We start from the raw sequence: 19,383 nt of genomic DNA, 5'->3' as shown, positions 1-19,383 counted from the left end.
GTCAAAAGCAGCACTCAAGTCTAGCAGGACTAGTGCTGTAAGGTTACCATTGTCCATTGCAGAGAGAATATCGTTGTTCACACGGACTAGTGCAGCCTCGGTCCCATGGAAAGGCTTGTATGCTGACTGGAACACGTCGGACAGGTTGAAAGTATGAATGTGCAAGAGAACAATGAAAGAAAAAACATCCTTGTTGCACAAACTTGACAAAGGCTTCAGGCCCGAAGTCTTTTAATATTTAAGTGAGAAATTACCTCTAAAAGTACATTACATGTACGTCAGAGGGAGCCGTTTCTCACAATGCTGTATACTTTCCATTGCCTATTACCAAATATATTTTTTGAAGGTCTACTAAAAAAATGTGAATAATTGTATATGCACGGCTTACAATGCGATATCACGAAAGGACACTATCACTCAATAAGAAACACTACTGACTTTGGGATGAGCCAAGGCAACTTAAATCAGCAAGATACATTTTTTTTAGGACAAAAAACTTATTTTTTTCTTAGCATAGAATTTAAAGAAAAGCTAAAAAAGCTGGGTATTTTATTAAGTTCAAAATGAAAAAATATCGCGATTGGACAAAATCTGCAGAATTTCTGAACATTAAAATAAATTGAAGGATTTCCATTTTCTTACCTTAACCGTCACAACAGCTTTCCCTTTGCATTGATACATGGGATTATAAGAACTCTTGCAGGCAATCTGGACATGGGTCTAAAAACAAAAATATCTCAAATCAATTTCATGTTAAATACAGATTGATTACTTTGCCAATATGAAAAAATAACAAGAACTAAAATCCGGTTTATACTGAATCCTTTTGGAACTTCTTGCATGGTGCATGTTTCCCTCCATCCTACAATCTAGTTTATTTTAAGAGGATTATCAATTCCTACTGGACGTGCGTCTATGACACAAAGTTCATGCAGATTAATTATTTCCCCCAGATGTCAACATAAAATCTACCATGTACGCCATCTCTTTGGAACTCCTTGTCTGCCTGGTGCATGTTTCCCTACATCCTGTGATCCAGACTGTTTAAAGAGGAATATCAATTTCTACCTTCAGCTCCCCCGAGTTATTTTATTTTATTTTGTTCTTGTAGCTCCTTTACCATAAGTGGCTATCAGCCATGTTTGGAAAGAATAATAATAATATTTAATTCTTATATAGCGCAAAAATCTCAATGTGCTTTGCAAAATGATCACAAATACTGGTAATCAATTAAAACATTGATAGATTAAAATACATACATAGCACATTACAAATATTGGTAAAACAATAATAATTATCCCTATACAAGGATAAAATACACAACAAGATGCATTAAGACTCAGTTAAGATTTAACAAATCACAAAATAAATCAATATTACCTCAAAAAAGTTGACAAAAATATTGCGCTTTTAGACCGCACTAAAAGAAAAAGAGTGAACTTGCCATAACAAAGTAAAAAAAAAAAAAAAAAAAAACAATACCTCTGTCTTTTTGTTGGCATAAAGATCTGGTACCATCTCCAGATACTCACAGTCCATCACAACGTTATGATTTTCCCTGTCTGAGAATGTGCTGCAGTAAGATACCAGACAAGAAATGAAAAATATGTTTAAAATATATATAAAACTGTTTACATTAACTGTTTAGGTTTGTAGCCTGTCGTATTATGGCAGAGGGTTTAGTGCATCGACTTGATTTATGATGGTTAGTATGTCATAGGGGTGTGTGTTCGAATCCTGTCATGACACTTGTGTCCTTGAGCAAGATGCTTTACAATAATTGCTTCTCTTCACCCAGGGGAATAAATGGCTACCTAAGAGGGTAGAGGTTGATATTGTGTTTTAAAAAGCCATCCATGTGCCACAACAACCTAGCCTGATAGCACAGCAGAGAACCAACATACAACTTTGTTCACATATAGCCTTAGCCTGGAATCGAACCAGGACAGCAGTGGTAAGAAGCGAGCGCTTTATGCACTAGCCACCATGTGCCTCACATGTGCCTCACATGTGCCTCACATGTGCCTCACACGTGCCTCATAAGTGCCTCACAAGTACCTCACAAATACCTCACAAGTGATGCAGTGAGAACATAATACTATACCACATACACCGTTATGATAAGAGTCAAATTCTCATTGGTCCATTCAACCAGGCATGCAACTGGCCCATAAAAAAAAGAGAGGAACATTTTCAAAGGCACCCACGCAAGTGCAGAGCGAGGCAACCGAAACGCCACGGGACACGAGACCCACAATGGTACCCTAGAAAATGTTGAGGTTTATTATGCTCTAAGGTGCATTGTTAGCATGTACTAGGCTTATTTTACATTAGTTGAACATTGTTGTTGCAAGGCTTACATTAGGTTAAAATATTTTTTAATTATTTTTTAGCGCCGAACATTTAAAAAAAACACGCGGAAGAGTTGCATGCCTGATTCAACATCACGTGCCAGATTCTACATGTATCTTCGCTGTTTTACCAAGCACGCATGCGATATTCACGCACAAATAGACTGGTGTCAGATGACGCTCCTAATATTAAACCGGTAACTGAATATGTATAAGGTATAGTAAAACGATAAGCCATGTGCATGTTAGATTTGAATACTGTCTGGTACAATGACCTGCTTGATCGCAAGTTACCACGTGACATTTAAGCACACCACAAGTACTTACTCAGCATAGAAGAGAAGTTGCTTGATGTCATCTTGTAGGAAGACTAGCATTGCATGGTTGTTGACAAGGAGTTCTTTAGGTACATCTGGTACCGGTGGGACCACAGGTACCAGGGATGGTGGGTCTAATCTTTTGTTGTAATTAGTTAGTCGACTCAATATACGACTTGTGGCTGCAGTAAAAATATGAAACATAAAGAGACTCATAAAAAAATATGCACTGTAGGGTCTAGCACATTTTATTGAGCGCCTGTATTCATATTTTTTCGATACGGCGCACTGCCCATGGTAGCGAGGCTGGGTTGGGGTGGAGGAATTAGGCAAAGAGAGGGGGAAAGGGATGATAGCGAGATGGATGACTCACCTGAATTGATCAGGTCTTCTTCAGAGATGATCCCGGAGGTTGATCCTGAAGTACTGAGCTCTGGCTGACTCATTCCCATCCAGGACTTGACTAAGAGAACAGTGTGGTGGTTGGTCTTACTCACATTGACGTACTCCATCCATAGATCCTGAATAAAAGCAGAATTCTTTGTATTTTTATATTTTATTTTTATGCAAGTCGCCAGACACACAAGGCCTGGGCCCAATTTCAAAGAGCTGCTCAGCACAACAAAAATTTGCTTAGCATCAAATTTCTTCCTTGATAAAAACAGGATTACCAACCAAATTTCCATTCCACAAATTGTTATTTACTGGTATTCAGCTGTTGATTGCTTATCCTGAAAATCACATAAAAATTTGGTGGGTAATGCTGTTTTTATCAAGGAAGAAATTTCATGTTAAGCAAATGTTTGGGCTGAGCAGCTCTATGAAATTGGGCCCTTAAGGCTACTTCAAGGTGGTGTGGACTAAAAATCAACTATTTTTCCAGGGGCCGTTGCCACCTATACTCCTGGGGCTGAAACTGGGTTAAAACCTTTAAGGTCCGGTCCCACTGCAGCGATAACGATAACGATAACGATAACGATAACGACAATGACGCAAAGAGAACGCATTCTATTGGTCGAATTGCTCAACGCAGAATACACACACGCTCATTCAACCTATGGAATGCATTCTCTTTGCGCCGTTATCGTTATCGTTCTCTTTATCGTTGCAGTGGGACCGGGCCTTTACAGTCCATACGATATATAGGTTTGGGTATCATTCATCAGAAACCTGGCTGGTAGAGCAGAGAGCACTACCTCCCAAACTTGTACATATCCTGGGTGTCATTTTGGGTGTCAAAATCGCATACAAACATGCACAATAGAGAGTTTACACCCAAAATTACACAAATTGTTTGGATGCGCGTTCTGTATTACATGTACGTAGCTCCCCCTTGCATAACGCGAAACGCTACAGGTACGCTGAGGTCATGCGCACGTTTTTACGCACAGAGAACAGCTATTGTCTAATGATCTGCCTCCTTTTTGAGAGTGTGACGTCATACATGTATGTAATTGGTCTATACCTGATCTCCATTGAAGATTCTTGACAGCTTTTCGGCCTCGTACTGAAGAGGTAACGATGGTAGATACAGACTTGGATCATGCAGTAGAGGCTCCTCTAACCACAGAAGATACATCTGGTACAACCTGTATGGCATAAACGGACAAAAGGCTCTCAGTGAATATTTCATGTATAAATTGAATCGCGGTAATAGGTGGAGCAGATAAGGTATGTCAGGAGAAATATATCTGGCTTTAGGGTCATTGCAGACATGAATTTTGAAAAATAAATAGATAAAACTTCAAGTGCAAAGCCACAACAAAACTTGTCCAACTTACTGCACAAGACTACGACTTTGCTCCACCTTCATTTCATACAACCCTTCCTCAAGTCCTTCCCATTTGACCTCTTCCTCTGTGCTCTCTGTCTTGTCATCAGAACCCAAGGAAGAGGAGGATGGGGATATCTTAGGGGGCGGTTTCTTACGGCTGGCCTCGTGGTGGAAGTCTGCTGTTTGGCGGAGTCGCTTCTTCAATCTCTTCAGGTAGGTAAGGTTGGCGATGCTCTGGAAGTAGCGCTGACCGACACTGCCTCTTTGAGAAACTCTAAAAGCATAACAATTTAAATATTAAAGTTTTTCAATTGTACGCGTCCTTGTAAAAATACTTCTGTATTTTAGTATCCACGAATCCACACTCTGTTGATCAGAAATACCACAGAATCAGTCTGGTGCTCTTATCAGCTCGGCCACAACACACCACATACAGGGCTGGAATGTCATCTTTGACAAGGCAAGCCCATTTCATTTTGCAAAGGGCATTTATTAGTTACCAGGCAATCTTGGTGGTCTAGTTGGTAAGACATTGTCTGTGATTTTTTTCTTCACAGAACTCGGGTAAGTATTGAGTATACAGTGCTTACACACAATTGTGTATATGGGTAAAACCAAAAGTTAATATTCTTATATCCTATATATTTCCATCTATTATTAAGGCATTTAAATATATTATTTTGACTGTTACCCTGTATCTGCCGTAGCTCTCTGGAGGTAAATAGTGAAGAATCGTTGCCATATGACCGGGAGTAGAGGATGATCGATGTCAGTCTCTAGAGCTAACTGGGCCCATCGATAGATCGGAAGGCGACCTACAGTCAAGGCGTAGTCAAATCTAAGCTTCTGACATGCTCTCTGAGAAGGAAAAAAAAGCAACATGGTGCGGATTGGATCGCTGCACAAGTAGATAAACAGCCTTCTACGTGTAGCTGTGTTGTTTTTCTATTGCTCAAATTAATTTTTAACAACGTCATACATTGTGTAGGTTTGATCGAGATTGTGCTCCAGAGCTTGGAGCCTGCTAAAACTTTGTGTGTGACCATTCTGTCTTGCAAGTAGACAGAGTGAACATGTACTTAAAATGAGGACATACTACAAACAGAAAACTCGTGGTGTGGACGAGTGTCATATGGATGGAGGAGTGTCACATGGATGTAGGAGTATACACAGAATGTGTCCATTTGTAGCACGTTCAACCCGCACACAGGCAGACCCAAGTCAGGTCAGAATTTAACTTACTAGGGTCATTATATAGAAACTGTCCAGCCAAAGCTTCATGTATACAATAGAATGATAGAATAATGTTTTATTGTCACTGGTAAAAACACAAATATTAGTACAGTGAAATTCGTTTTGGTTTTGCGTGTCTAAAAATATTATGTTGTATACAAATTACACAAAAAATTAACCGTTTACAAAAATACATGGAAATATAATATACACAACTCTGAAAAGTATTACAATATACAGGCGAAATACGAAAGATAAAAATAGTACGAAGAATTAAAACTTGCATTTAGAACACGAACAGCTGTGGGATAAAAACTCTACAATTCTGTTTCTACATTGCTCGCCTTGGGAAATGGACTACATGTAGTTTTTTTCAGGCCAACAATCTTACTGATTTCCAGAGTTACAAAAAACAGGAAGAATACGACGCCTGATAAATATCTTTAAATACACAAACCTTTAGCCCAGCGTCTGGTGTCATTGAAGTATCACTACACAGCTCCATAGAGACTTCTTTCAAGATGTTGATGCTTTCTAGATACTTAGTCTCTGCAGACAGGATGCAGTAAGCCAGCCATGGTCTCTCCATGCTCTGCTTGTCCAGGAGACTAGGCAACGGTGACCCGGACGATACAAACGATAGGACTGATGAGAGGAAACCTTGGGGTTTAGGTTCTAATTTGACATCCTAGGCAGAGAGAGGGAAGGGGGAAAATAACAACTGGAAATGAAACAGAATTAAAGTAATGCAATGTGGAGACTGAATGGACGTATTGAATATGACGTCACCGTTCAAATATTTGCCCTACAAGATGGCGTCTGCGTGTGTGCAAGCTTGTGCCGTAGATATCAAACCGGGAATGCTGATGTACGCGTTTTAGACGTGCATACGGTTTGACCTACAAGATTTTCATAGCAGCAAAGGGGTTATTCAATACGGTCTATATATGTACATGTAGGTTCAGCTTCAGACATTTTTTTAGGGTACATGTGTAATCTCAATATACTGATAATAATCGGCTTTTTTACATCGTGCTTTACACACCCAAAGGGCATCTAAGCGTTTCCAACACTGTTTCCCATGGTCACTGGGCCATTTAATAGACCGATCCATTAAGCTCCGCCCCCATTAGCGTATTGACCAATCACAACGCAATGAAGGTCCAACAAATAAGGTCCGACATGCGTGCGCTTATGCTTGGCGCATTGGAGAGGCTCACGTGTTCTTGCTCACACGTGCGGCATGGGCGAAGCCTAATGGATCAGTCTATTCATTCCTTAAACCGTCTCAACTCCCTGGAGAGTATACAGCATGTGCAACAAATATGCGCTACTAGGCTAAAGAGAACCATCTCTGCCCTCACAGGTACCAATTTACCCCCGGGTGGAGAGAAGCATTTGTAGTTGAGTGTCTTTCTCAGGGACACATGTGTCAAGACCAGGATTTGAACCCACACTCTGCTGACCAGAAACACCAGAGCTTGAGTTCGGTGCTCTAATCTGCTCTGCCACGACACCCCAATGTTATTAACTCATCTTCAGATGAATCTTAATACTTTATGAAATCAAGCCCTGGTACATGTACCTCATTCAGTTGCTGCAGATCAGCTTTTAACAATCACTGTGAATCTCAAACAGCAAAATCAAAACCACTGCAATTAGCAACAATGTCATAACAAAAAGACAAATGCTGCAAAAAAAAGAGTCCAAATGACAACTTTGAAGGAGCTGTATCCATCGTTTCAAACAATTGTGGGATGAACAAAGACAAATTGAATGGAGTGTGATTTGAACCTGTGGTCTTCGAATTAACATGCCAACGCAATACCAACTGGGCTATCTAGGTAATCTCCCTATTGTTTCAAAATCTTTGTTCAGGGGTGCTGAGTCAGAGAGAACACCAACATTAGGGCTAGATCACTCAGTTGGTAGAGCACCAGTGTGTTTTTAAAGACACTGGGCACTACTGGTAATTGTCAAAGACCAGTCTTCTCACTTGGTGTATCTCAATACATGTATGTGCATAAAGTAACAAACCTCTGAAAATTTGAGCTAAATTTTTCGTCGAATTTGTGAGATAATAATGAAAAAAAAACACCTTTGTCATGCAAAATTGTGTGCTTTCAGATGCTTGATTTCGAGACCTCAAAATCTAATTCTGAGGTCTTGAAATCAAATTCGTGGAGATTTACTTCTTTCTCGAAAACTACTCTCTTTCAGAGTGAGCCGTTTCTCACAATGTTTTATACTATTTTAAAACAGCTCCCCATTAATTGTTACCAAGTAAGGTTTTATGCTAACAATTATTTTGAGTAATTACCAACAGTGTCCCCTGACTTTAATCCAGAGGTTCCAGGTTCAAACCCTACTCTAGTAAATTTGCTCAATCCTGAGTTGCAGTAAGTTTGAACGACAGAACTGAACTAAAACAGGATCTAACAGCAGTGAATGCAGCCCAAATTGTAAACAACAATAAATAACAAAACAAAATAATGTAATACACCAAAGATGATTTTATCAAAGTACCCACATGTACCATGCCTGAAAGTGTTCATGTGAAAAAAACAAACGCAAATAATTAACTGGTAAAACAACAATGAAAAGCTGGAACCAGGTTTCTGACTAGTAAACATTACTTCAAGTAAGGGTTGAACATAAAGCAAATTGTCTAAAGCAGGATCTGTAACCAGATTATCATCCTAGCGCTCCACCAAGTTTTGCCTCTTTCAAGACAATTTTGAAGTGCAGGGAGATCAACGAAAACCCCTGAAAAATTATATTACTTCAGAGGGAGCCATTTCTCACCATGTTTTATACTATCAACAGCTCCCCATTACTCGTTACCAAATAAGGTTTTATGCTAAAAATTATTTTGAGTAATTACCAATAGTGTCCAGTGCCTTTGAAGCGTGAAGGAAACAAACTTAGGCACTTTAACGAGTGGCAATGTTCAAATACGGGCAAGACTGTGCACTATTCATGCATACTGATCAACCACCAGAACAAAAACAAATGCTAAGATCAATTACCTCTAAAATGCACTGCAACACAAAAAAAAATCCAAACAGAGTGCAAACTAAACATAACTTGTAGTACCTTGCTTGGTGAGATTTTTAATCCTAGCTGTAAAATTAAAAAAAATAACAACATCAAAATACAAGGATTGAAAATACTTTCCATTGGATACACTTTGCATTAAATAACCCTTTTTTTATCTGTTAATTCAGAATCAGAATTCATGTTCAAAAGTTGAATATTCCAGCTCGATGCGCGTATTGTGTATGCTGTAACCAAGTTCATACCTCACAAGTTCTAGATGAAAATACAGTGAATGGTTTGGCTGTTTTGTCAACAATAAAACACTGTGTTTAGCTGAAACTTTAATCTGCTTAAATATAATATAATTGTGTATGTTTCAAATATTGACCAATAAATAAAATGAAATAACATTCATAAAAATGAATAATATTTTAATAGTGCAAGTTGTTCAATTTGTCCAACCTTTTCATCCCGTAGTCGTCACGCCCTTTGTTATAATAATAATTTTTATTTAAAAAATGTTTATTTTCACTTCTTGGCATCCTTTTTGATACACCGGACTCAAGCTTTGGTGTTTCTGATCAGCAGAGTGTGGGTTTGAAGCCCAGTGGTGTCCTTCAGCAAGACACTTTACCATGATGCTTCGTCCTTTGTTGGTCCTGTGTGTTGTGTTATGTAAAAGAACCCAGTGCACTTATCTAAAAGAAAAGAGGTACACCCCAGTGTTCCTGGTTTGAGTGACAGTATCTCGAACCACAGAACCTTGCCAACCATTACATTACGAATAGGTATCATACTTACAAGCATAATGCAGCTCCACATACTGTACCTTACAGAAACAAATACTGAGCGCTTTGATCTGCCCCTTTTGGGTTTGATAAAGTGCTTTAATAAAAGAACCTACATGTAGTATAAATACTTCCATTACCTTGTAACTCTCCAGTAAGACTTTCTCTGCCACGGCGCATCCACCTTTGTTACAGAATATTGCCGATAAGACCTCATCTAAGATGTAACACACATCCTGATCCAAGTGCCATCCACTGCGAGCAGTCAGAAGCCTGTACCAGAACTCTAGCACGGACTCCGCTTGAAGGGCTCCGGTCCCTGGGGCCAGGGATCTCTGCAGCTGGGTCTGCAATTAAAAAAAAGTCAGATAATAACTTGTTCTTATTCATGTATAGCGCATTCCACAATAACCATCTCAATGCACTTTACATCAGTACCCTGGGGTGGATTTCACAAAGAGTTAAGACTATCTGAAGTTACATGTAGGACGAGTTACTTAACCTAAGTTAGGACTAGCCTTAAGTTTTTAGTTTCCCTTAGAACTAATCCTAAGTTAGGACTCTTCCTAACTCTTTGTGAAATGGACCACTGGTTACCGGGCCAATCATATTCAGTTAATCTTTCTCTGGTCCCAGGGGACTATACAACTCGGGTGACCGTATAGCGCTACAAAGGCTTTATCATACACAATACCAACCTCTACCCTTGCAGATACCCATTTATACCCCGGGGTGAAGAGAAGCAATCATTTTTCTTGTTCAAGGACACAAGTGTGGTGGCAGGGACTCTTATCCGCTCAGCCACGACACCCTTCACATGAGAACTAACATATAAAGTGAACAAAATCACCCACTGTGGATCCAAACATTTGAAGCCAGAGCCAGAAACAAGTTTGATGCTTAACAAAATGCAAGGAGGATCCCCTAATGATGACGTGTTTCATACACAAGGGTTACTTTTGCAACCACATACCAAGACCATGCCGGCGAAGAGTGACGTTGTATTCCCAGGGAATATATTACTTCCAGTTGATGAGGATCGATTGCTCTGATGGTCGGCTTGCAGGATACGATGAACAATGGCAAGAAACCTGGATGTTGAGTAGAGAGAGTAAGATACCTGTTGTTAAGGCAGTGGACACTATTTGTAATTACTCAAAATAAAACCCTACTTGGTAACAAGTAATGGGGAGCTGTTGTTAGTATAAAACATTGTGAAAAACGACTCCCTCTGAAGTAACATAGTTTTTCAAGAAAGAATTAACCTTCTACAAATTTGATTTTGAGACCTCAGATTTAGATTTTTTAGGTCTTGATATCAAGCATCTGAAAGCACACAGTTTCGTGTGACAAGGGTGTTTATTCTTTCATTATTATCTCGCAACTCCGACGACTAATTGAGCTCAAATTTTCACAGGTTTGTTATTTTGTGCATTTGTTGGGATACAACAAGTGAGAGTACTGGTCTTTGACAGTTACCAAAGGTGCCTAGTGCCCTTACAAGGTATACTTTTCTTAATTTTTTCCGCCAGCAACTTAGTAAAAGTTTGGTTGAAGATAGATGGTGCTTTAGAAATGTCACTAGAATCATGGGAAAACTAATTTATGGGCCAAGAGTTGTGAGTAATGTTAACAGTGACAAGTTTCCTCAATGTTTTAGAGGTCACCTATGATAAAATGGAAGCAACACTCACTTCTCATTGGTTAGCAGGTAATCTGGGTGATCCTCATCTAGAAACATGGGCACAACCATTGCAAGAAGGGGGAGGCAGAACCGCTGACAACCAGCTTGGAGGAGAGTGATCAAGTTGGGTATCCCTTTGGTGATGAAGCTATCAATACTAAATTATACAAAAAAGGAAAAGAAATTGTCATTGTAAATTGTAGAGTCGACCCAAACCAAACAGATCTAGGTCGACCAAAAAATTGTTGGTTTTAAACAGGCGAGCTTAACCTAACATTTACGGCTCATAACAAGATCGACGTCTGAAACCAAGGTGCTCCAGAGTCGTTCAGATTGACTGCAACAGTCAACGTTTCGACATCTAGCGCGTCCAGTCGCTTATTTACTGTTTCAGACGCCAAACTTTTCATGTACTAAATTCAGAATTTGGTTTGGCGCGACTCTAGAGCGCCTGTCTGAACTGGGTCTTATTTTATTTAGTTATAATAATATAACGATTGCAACTTTTTCTTATTTAGCGGTTTATTTTATTGTCTTGTTTAAATATATTGTGTATTTTTTAAATTTAAATATTTTTAAGTTTGCAAATCGAGGTCATGATTTTCATGCTGGCATGATGAACAAACAACTTTATTGAATTGCCTTTGTTTGAATAGATAGGTTTGAGTTTTCACAAACAGCGAACTGGTGTTTATCTATTTGTTTGTACACCATGCGTTGCAAACAGACCTCAATCATAACATTTTGATAAAGAGACAATTGTATTTAACTAATCATTATTAATTGGTTAAAGTTACCAGGTTAAAAGTATCAAGTACCAAACCACAAGGGAACTGAACGAAGATATTGACAACAATAGGGAGAGCGCCAACATAGGGCTAAATAAGCTCAGTTGGAAGAGTGCTGGCACAGTAATCAAGTATATGAATTACCCTTTTTGGGATCTAACAAAGCTTAATTGAATTGAATTAATCCGGAGGATACAAGTTCAAATTCCGCTCTAGTAAATTTGTCTAGTTCAGCCTAAAATTGTGATAAAAACCAATCTGTAGGGTTTAAGATCTCCAACATCTTGTTTGGTAAAATATTACAAATGTACATTTGCAAACAGTCTCTAAAACAATGATTTTAAAAACAGTGTTAACTTCAAAGTGGTTTTCTCCAAGAATCATGATTTGGAAAGTTCGTCTGCATTGGAATATAATTGTTAGGCCTGGATGACTAGTGTAGTTTACTACTCGACTAACCTCGACTCAAACAGTCCTGACTTCAACACTAGTCCCGACTAGTTTTGAATTCCCACAATACATTGCAGCATATTGTTTGCCGCAAGCGCAATTATCATGGATAGTTGTGAAGAGCGATTCAATTGGTTCACCAAACAGGCAGTGGCGATTATATTTGTAGTAGTAGCTACTTTTTTGTAGCAGTCGTGGCGGCACGAGTAGCTTAAAAATGGTAGTCGCTGCTCGACTAAGCAATCAATAGTCATGACTTCGACACTAGTTGCCCAGGGTTAATAACTGTCTTTTCCAGAAAATGTATGATAATAAAAGTTAAACAAACCTGTGCCCTGTTTTCGTCATTGCAATGGACACATAGCAACCAATTGCAACATTCATCTGTAGTGCTTTCTGCAACGGATACAGGGTCGTGTCAGTATCAGGATCGGGTAGCGCACCGAATGTGCTATCAATAGCGCCCTCTCTTGATGCCAAGAGGGGCTGGCTGGGTTGATCACTCCGGTGGAGACGTAACTTGGCGACGAGTTCCCACGCCCAGAGATCAAACGTGTGTTCCTGTGAGGAGAAAGGACCTGTACCCAGCTGGGAGAACAAAAATTGCGAAAATATTTATTGATTATATAAACAAAAATATTATATTGATTGTATTTTCTGGTAATGAAATCATGAGTTTCTTAGAAGTGACTAGCACTGTTCCCATAGGTCTCAAGCTAACAGTGTAGAGAAGACTACATATGATGTATGACCCTTCAAAAAATCATGATGTGGGGTCAAAATTTGTTTAGCTACAAGTGTAGCTGTGTGTATTTAACATCTGTGTGGTGCATGCAGCGAAGTAAACATTGTCTAAATGTTTCAGAAATGTTCTCACTGTATCTTCTTCAGTTATCTTTTTATAAACAAGGGGTCGCTCTGAACCTATACAAACACTACTACGTTTACAAAAAAGTGTGCTTACCGTTAAAGCAGTGGACACTATTGGGAATTACCTCTAAATAATTACTGGCATAAAACCTTACTTGGTAACAAGTGATTGGGAGAGGTTGATGATTTGAATTTGAGGTCTTGAAATCAAGCATGCGGCACACATCTTTGCGTGACAATGGTGTTTTTTCATTCATAGTTATCTCGCAATTTCAACGACCGATTGAGCCCCAACTTTCACAAGTTTATTATTTCATGCATATGTTGAGATACACCAAGTGAGAAAACTGGTCTTTGACAATTACCAATAGTGTCCACTGTCTTCGCAGCTCCATGATATCAGGCCCTGGTTACTGAGCTTATATGTTTAGCTACATGTACATGTACATATTTAGCGGAGTGTGTTGTATGAATACATGAATTGGGCAGAACTCAACTTACCCTTGAGGCTTGAGATGATTTGGTTGCAAGAATTTTCATGTAGGCTTCGATGATAAAAATGGCTGAGTTACGATGCAAACGGAGGTCAAGAAATAAAGCATCCCCCTGAAGAAGAAAAATTAAAAGTAATAGTTAAATGTTATTATTTCTTTGCACTTATGCCAATGTGTAAAAAGTACTTTATACGCAGTGCTTTCTAGTCTGGTCCCCTGTCCTTATCTAATTTACCTGCTCATTGTATCCCCAATTCATCTTAGATAAGACCAATCGAGCAAGCTGGTTCTCTGGCTTGGCAAGATCATATCCAAGCAACCACTCTTTCACCATGATGATGTCTCGCTCCAGGGGTTGCCATAGATGTAGCGGTAGTCCACGGAATAGGTACAACGACACCTGCAAAGTAACAATCAAATTTATAAAGGTAAACTGTTTTCCAATTAGCCAATTGCAAGTTATATTTGAATAAGCTTTCGGAGAGTGACTTGCTTAGTCACAAAGTACCGCTTACATTTGAATTCCTCAGACTATAGAGACATTTGCTACACATGTACAGGTATGTCAAATGGTTTGGGGCAAGTCTTTGCACATGAGCAAACCTAGGTACCATTGTGTCATACACATCCATTCAGAATAATGAATGTGTGTTCAACTTCTTGTAAGCAACTAGCAAAAGTTTGCCGCTAATCATGTAACATAGCAACTGTCTCGATAGGAATTCAAATTGAAGTGGTAACTCTTAATCAAGCACGTCATTGTACCTGACAATCAAATCAAAAAAGGAAATTGGCTTCGCCTTCACATTTGACATGACGTATGAACCGGGCTTAACATAAAAATTACAAAAATTAGTCTACATGTAACTTACAGCGCCAACATTCTGCGAGCTTTTTTGGACCTGGTGGAGCAGTGTCGAGATGATGAAGGGATGGGTGGTTGCTATGGCTGAAAGAAGCTCACGGCCAATCTTGGAACAGAATTCTCTGGTGTGAGTTCTTAGGTACGACAACTAAAAAGGAACAAAAAAATAAACATTAAATTGTGTACAATCTTTCCCTAATAATGCATCTTTTAAAGACACTATTGGTAATTACATGTATCAAAAACCACTCTTCTCACATGGTGTATCTCAACATATGCATAAAATAACAACCCTGTGAAAATTTGAAATCAATCGGTCGTCGAAGTTGCGAGATAATAATGTAAAAAAAAAACACCCTTGTCACACGAAGTTGTGTGCTTTAAAATGCTTGATTTCGAGACCTCAAGTTCTAAATCTGAGGTCTCAAAATCGAATTCGTGGAAAATGACTCTTTTCTCAAAAACTACGTCACTTCAGAGGGAGCCGTTTCTCACAATGTTTATACTATCATCCTCTCCCCATCATTCGTTACCGAGTAAAGTTTTATGCTAAAAATTATTTTAAGTAATTACCAATTGTGTCCATTGCCTTTAAAGGCACTAGTGGACACTTTTGGAAGTGACTCAACATAATCGTTAGCATAAAATTTGACTTGGTAAGGAGCAGTGGAGAGCTGCTGATAGTAGAAAACATTGTGAGATACATGTACGGCTCCCTCTGAAGTAATGTAGTTTTTGAGAGAGAGGTGCATGTAATCTATTTCTCACTCCAATAATTCCTTATATCACCATCAAGGATAAAAGGCCTTATACCTAGGGCAACCTTCATTGTACTTGGCATGTTCCCAGCTTACACATGCATACATGCAAGCACTAAGTTTTCCCTGTGCTGCATAGTGCAGAGTTCCAAACTCATAGCTGTGTTTCTGGGTCATGCTGTAATACATTTAGGTAATGTAGCAAATCGATGTCTAACATTGTTGTTGTTTTAACCAAGCAAAGCGCCAGAAGTTTTGTTTTGGCGGGCTTGTTAATTTTATCTCTCACTTCGTCACAGTCATTCGTTTGGAATACATGTAGATGTAAATAATTTTTGTCTTGTTTATTTTATTGGAGTCCGAGTATAATAAAGGACTTCAGCTGAAGCCTTCTAATACGCATCAGAAAGCACACAAAGTAATGCAACAAAGGTGTTTTTTCTTTCACTATTCTCTTGCAAAATCGATGACCAATTGGGCCCAAATTTTCACAGGTTTATTATATGATGCATATATTGGAATACACCAAGCGAGAATACTGGTTTTTGACAATTAAATGTACCAAACGTGTCCAGTGCCTTAAGAAAATTTGCCCCCTCCCCCAAATTAGCTAGTTTAAATAAGACACATACCTCGTATATTTCCTCCACCACAAAGTCTATGAAGTATTTCTCTTTCGCTGACCGAGCACTGCACATGTTGGCAAAGGTCGTCAGTAGGTAGATGACCTCCGACATGGGCATGTCCATTAGTTTGACCTCAAACTCATCCTTATTGGCTGGATCTAATATCAATAAAAGAAACAAGTAAAGGAACATTACGGAATCTGTAAGAAAACAAATCAGGAAGATCACAGATTGACATAACACTTACACGGTCTAATGATGATGATAAGAAGAAAACATCCCTTGAAATATTTCTGTCTGAAATGTCATATTTGATAATAAATAAATAAAACTAACTTCCCGTTGGAGTTTTTATTTTTTTAATTTTTTTTAATCGATGTCCTGCAAACTGTGTAATCGGTTGCCGCTTCCCAAGTTCCAATCAGTGCCCCCTCATACATAGGCTCTCCCCCATACATTATGGATGTCAGACATTTCGTACCTTTGCCACTTCGTATCCTGGAAACTTGATACCTTCAGGACACTGGTCACTCGTACCGTGGGCATTCATAATAAATGAATTATGACCACTTTTCCTTTTTTATATGATACGTAAACATTCAAGTTAAAATATTTTTATGTCCATGTATGAAGTGTCGTGTAAAAAGTTCAAAGTGTCTTGTAAGAAGGTACAAAGTATCTTGTAAGAAGGTACGAAGTATCTTTTGAGAAGGTAAGAAGTGTGTTGTAAGAAGGTACGGAGCGTCCTGTAAGAAGGTAACAAGTGTCTTGTAAGAAAGTTCGAAGTGTCCTGTAAGAAGGTACGAAGTGTCTTGTGAGAAGGTACAAAGTGTCTTGTTAGACGGTACGAAGTGTCTTGTAAGAAGGTACGGAGCGTCCTGTAAGAAGGTACTAAGTGTCTTGTAAGAAGGTTTGAAGTGTCCTGTAAGAAGGTACGAAGTGTCTTGTGAGAAGTACAAAGTGTCTTGTTAGACGGTACGAAGTGTCTTGTAAGAAGGTATGAAGTGTCTTGTAAAAAGGTATGAAGTGTCCAAGGTACTATGTGTCCAAAGTCAATCCGAACCTGCCAATAAGTTACAAAGTGTCCAGGTTACAAAGTGGCAAAGGTATAAAAAGTGTCCTCCCCCCAAACATATTCTCCAAACTTACCAGAAAGGCTCCAGGTGTAGCCGTCTTCTCTTGAGTTGGAACCCGGCGTTGGTTCTCCCCGGCTGTGTTCATTCTGATGTAGGAACCACAGCAGGTTCCACATCATGACGGAGGATAGACTAGTGTAGGGCATGTTGGTCATGAACTGCCACGTCCCAAGTCTACAGGGGACAAACACAAACCAGTAGTAGATGAGAGCACATCATACACCCAATTCAGAGAGGGCGCTTCAGAGTCGTGCCCAACCAAATTCTTAATTAAGTACATAACAAATTTGACGTCTAAAACAGTTAGGAGCAACTGGACGCGCTGGAAGTAAAAAGACTGACTGTTGCAGTTGTTTGGAGCGGCTCTGGAGCACCTCAATTTCAGATCTATGCAGATCTTGTCATGAGCCGAGCCAATGTAAATGCTATGTTAAATTCGCCTGTCTGAAACCAACCGACCTAGAGTTGCTCGTAATCTATTCGCCCGTCTGAAATGGGTGTTACAAACGTGCTAATGACAGAAAACAAAATAGAAGGTACAACTTATCAAACGTCATGTTAGCAGTTTTTCCCAATGGTTGTGATGTTCAAAGGTACTGGACACGCTTGGTAATTGTCAAAGACCAGTATTTTCACTTGGTGTGTCCCAACAACAGTATAAAAATAACAAATCTGTGAAAATTTTGACTCAATTGGTAATCAAAGTTGCACGAGAATAACGAAAGAAAAAAACACCCTTGTTGCACACCAGTGTCTTGCCCAGGGACACAAGTTTGGAGCCGACACGTACCTTGGAGCCGACATGATACACCTTGTCGCTCTGAAGAAGAAATGGTCAAATTCCCCCTGGAGATCATGTAGACTGTGCTGCAGTTCAAGTGGCTCGATGGACGGCTTAACATTATCGGCGTCGTGGCAAACATCCCGACGCCAACTGTGGTAGTTCAGCCAGTGATCGGAGACCTGCTGCACTGTGTGCCTGATATGAGTGTTAATAATAACAATACTCAGTTCTTATACATATGTACACTGCTTTATCACACCCCTAAGGGCAATGAAAGGGGTCAGTATTATTCCCTACAAGGTACATGTATGTGGAGCTACGTATTGAAGTATGAGACATATTCCTTTGTAGCACCATGTAATAGTTGACAAGGTGCTGTGGCGCATAATGCAGCCAATCAAACGCTTTTCGAAGAGATTGTGGACTAGTGCGGTACACATGCTGCCTCGGATCTCACAAAGATCGCATACTTGGATTGGCATGGTAGGACCTTTTTGGAGGCATCCTGAGCTACATGTACCTGCAAGCCGTCTGGTGCTGTGGGAACCGACTCATGGGGTGAAGCTGAGGGGAAGACAGAGGTTGAGCTACATGTACAGTATATCGGTGTCCTTAGGAGAAATATGCTGGGGCAGAGAACACAACAGAGTTGGCTGCCTGCGTAAAGGACAGGGAAGACAGGCACCCTGAGCTGCCTGCAAGCAGTCTGGTACCGAGGGAACCAACTCATTGGGTGAAGCTGAGGGGAAGACAGAGGTTGAGCTATATCGGTGTTTTTAGGAGAAATATGCTGGGGCAGAGAACACAACAGAGTTCGCTGCCTGCATAAAGGACAGGGAAGATTGGAGACACAGCCGGGGATCCTTTTTTGTTTGTTTGTTTGTTTATTTTATTTCCATTCATACAACAATTGATATCAACTCATACAAGGTGATAGACTAAATAAAAATAGACACAACCGAGTTACACAATATTGAATGAATATGTATGAATGAGGGTGTCATCCCAGAGAAGGACAAGGCCTTCTGTGGTGGAGCACCCAAGACTGTTAAAAATCCTGCCTGCGGGCGGAATGAGTTATTGGGCAAACATCGCCCTAGTCTAGCTTGGTTCCCTGAACAACTAAAAACAACACAAAACATTATACAATGGTGATATTTGGACAAGAATTTGATTTTGTTTTTGTACCTGATTAGTCTTCCAATCCGCTTGACAAACTGCCGATAGCGTGACCTGTTGAACGTCTGCACCCCTTGATGTAGAACCTGGATCAGGCTTGAGGCAAAGGCTATCAACTGCATGATATGATGGCTCCCAACACGCTCCACAGAGTATGAGGACTCTCCATCTATATCGAAACGCCAAGAAAAAGCATTACTTTTAATATCTGATGTTCACCAGGTGGATTCTTTAAGCTCTGTTCCTG

The 19,383-nt window shown here is 39.6% G+C and overlaps 1 protein-coding gene across 2 annotated transcripts in view; it reads right to left on the bottom strand.

Moving 5' to 3' along the window:
• The window catches only part of LOC117287915 (ectopic P granules protein 5 homolog), a 58,425-nt gene that overhangs the window by 29,017 nt on the left and 10,025 nt on the right, over positions 1 to 19,383 (bottom strand). The window contains exons 9-28 of one of the 2 annotated variants that reach the window (XM_033768539.1): positions 19,146 to 19,305; positions 17,964 to 18,152; positions 17,187 to 17,347; positions 16,044 to 16,195; positions 14,661 to 14,801; positions 14,024 to 14,188; positions 13,796 to 13,900; positions 12,753 to 13,012; positions 11,197 to 11,343; positions 10,476 to 10,593; positions 9,643 to 9,849; positions 8,772 to 8,798; positions 6,133 to 6,363; positions 5,134 to 5,300; positions 4,450 to 4,716; positions 4,134 to 4,257; positions 3,042 to 3,189; positions 2,679 to 2,850; positions 1,483 to 1,573; positions 643 to 720 (exon numbers count right to left, since the gene is read on the bottom strand). In XM_033768539.1, coding sequence (XP_033624430.1) covers positions 643 to 720; positions 1,483 to 1,573; positions 2,679 to 2,850; positions 3,042 to 3,189; positions 4,134 to 4,257; positions 4,450 to 4,716; positions 5,134 to 5,300; positions 6,133 to 6,363; positions 8,772 to 8,798; positions 9,643 to 9,849; positions 10,476 to 10,593; positions 11,197 to 11,343; positions 12,753 to 13,012; positions 13,796 to 13,900; positions 14,024 to 14,188; positions 14,661 to 14,801; positions 16,044 to 16,195; positions 17,187 to 17,347; positions 17,964 to 18,152; positions 19,146 to 19,305 — 3,110 coding nt within the window. The remainder of the gene's footprint in view (positions 1 to 642; positions 721 to 1,482; positions 1,574 to 2,678; positions 2,851 to 3,041; positions 3,190 to 4,133; positions 4,258 to 4,449; positions 4,717 to 5,133; positions 5,301 to 6,132; positions 6,364 to 8,771; positions 8,799 to 9,642; positions 9,850 to 10,475; positions 10,594 to 11,196; positions 11,344 to 12,752; positions 13,013 to 13,795; positions 13,901 to 14,023; positions 14,189 to 14,660; positions 14,802 to 16,043; positions 16,196 to 17,186; positions 17,348 to 17,963; positions 18,153 to 19,145; positions 19,306 to 19,383) is intronic. The other variant, XM_033768540.1, reaches the window with a different exon arrangement.

Source organism: Asterias rubens, chromosome 3 (genome assembly GCF_902459465.1).
Source record: "Asterias rubens chromosome 3, eAstRub1.3, whole genome shotgun sequence".
NCBI lineage: Eukaryota > Metazoa > Echinodermata > Asteroidea > Forcipulatida > Asteriidae > Asterias > Asterias rubens.
This window is presented reverse-complemented; position numbering and strand designations above follow the sequence as displayed.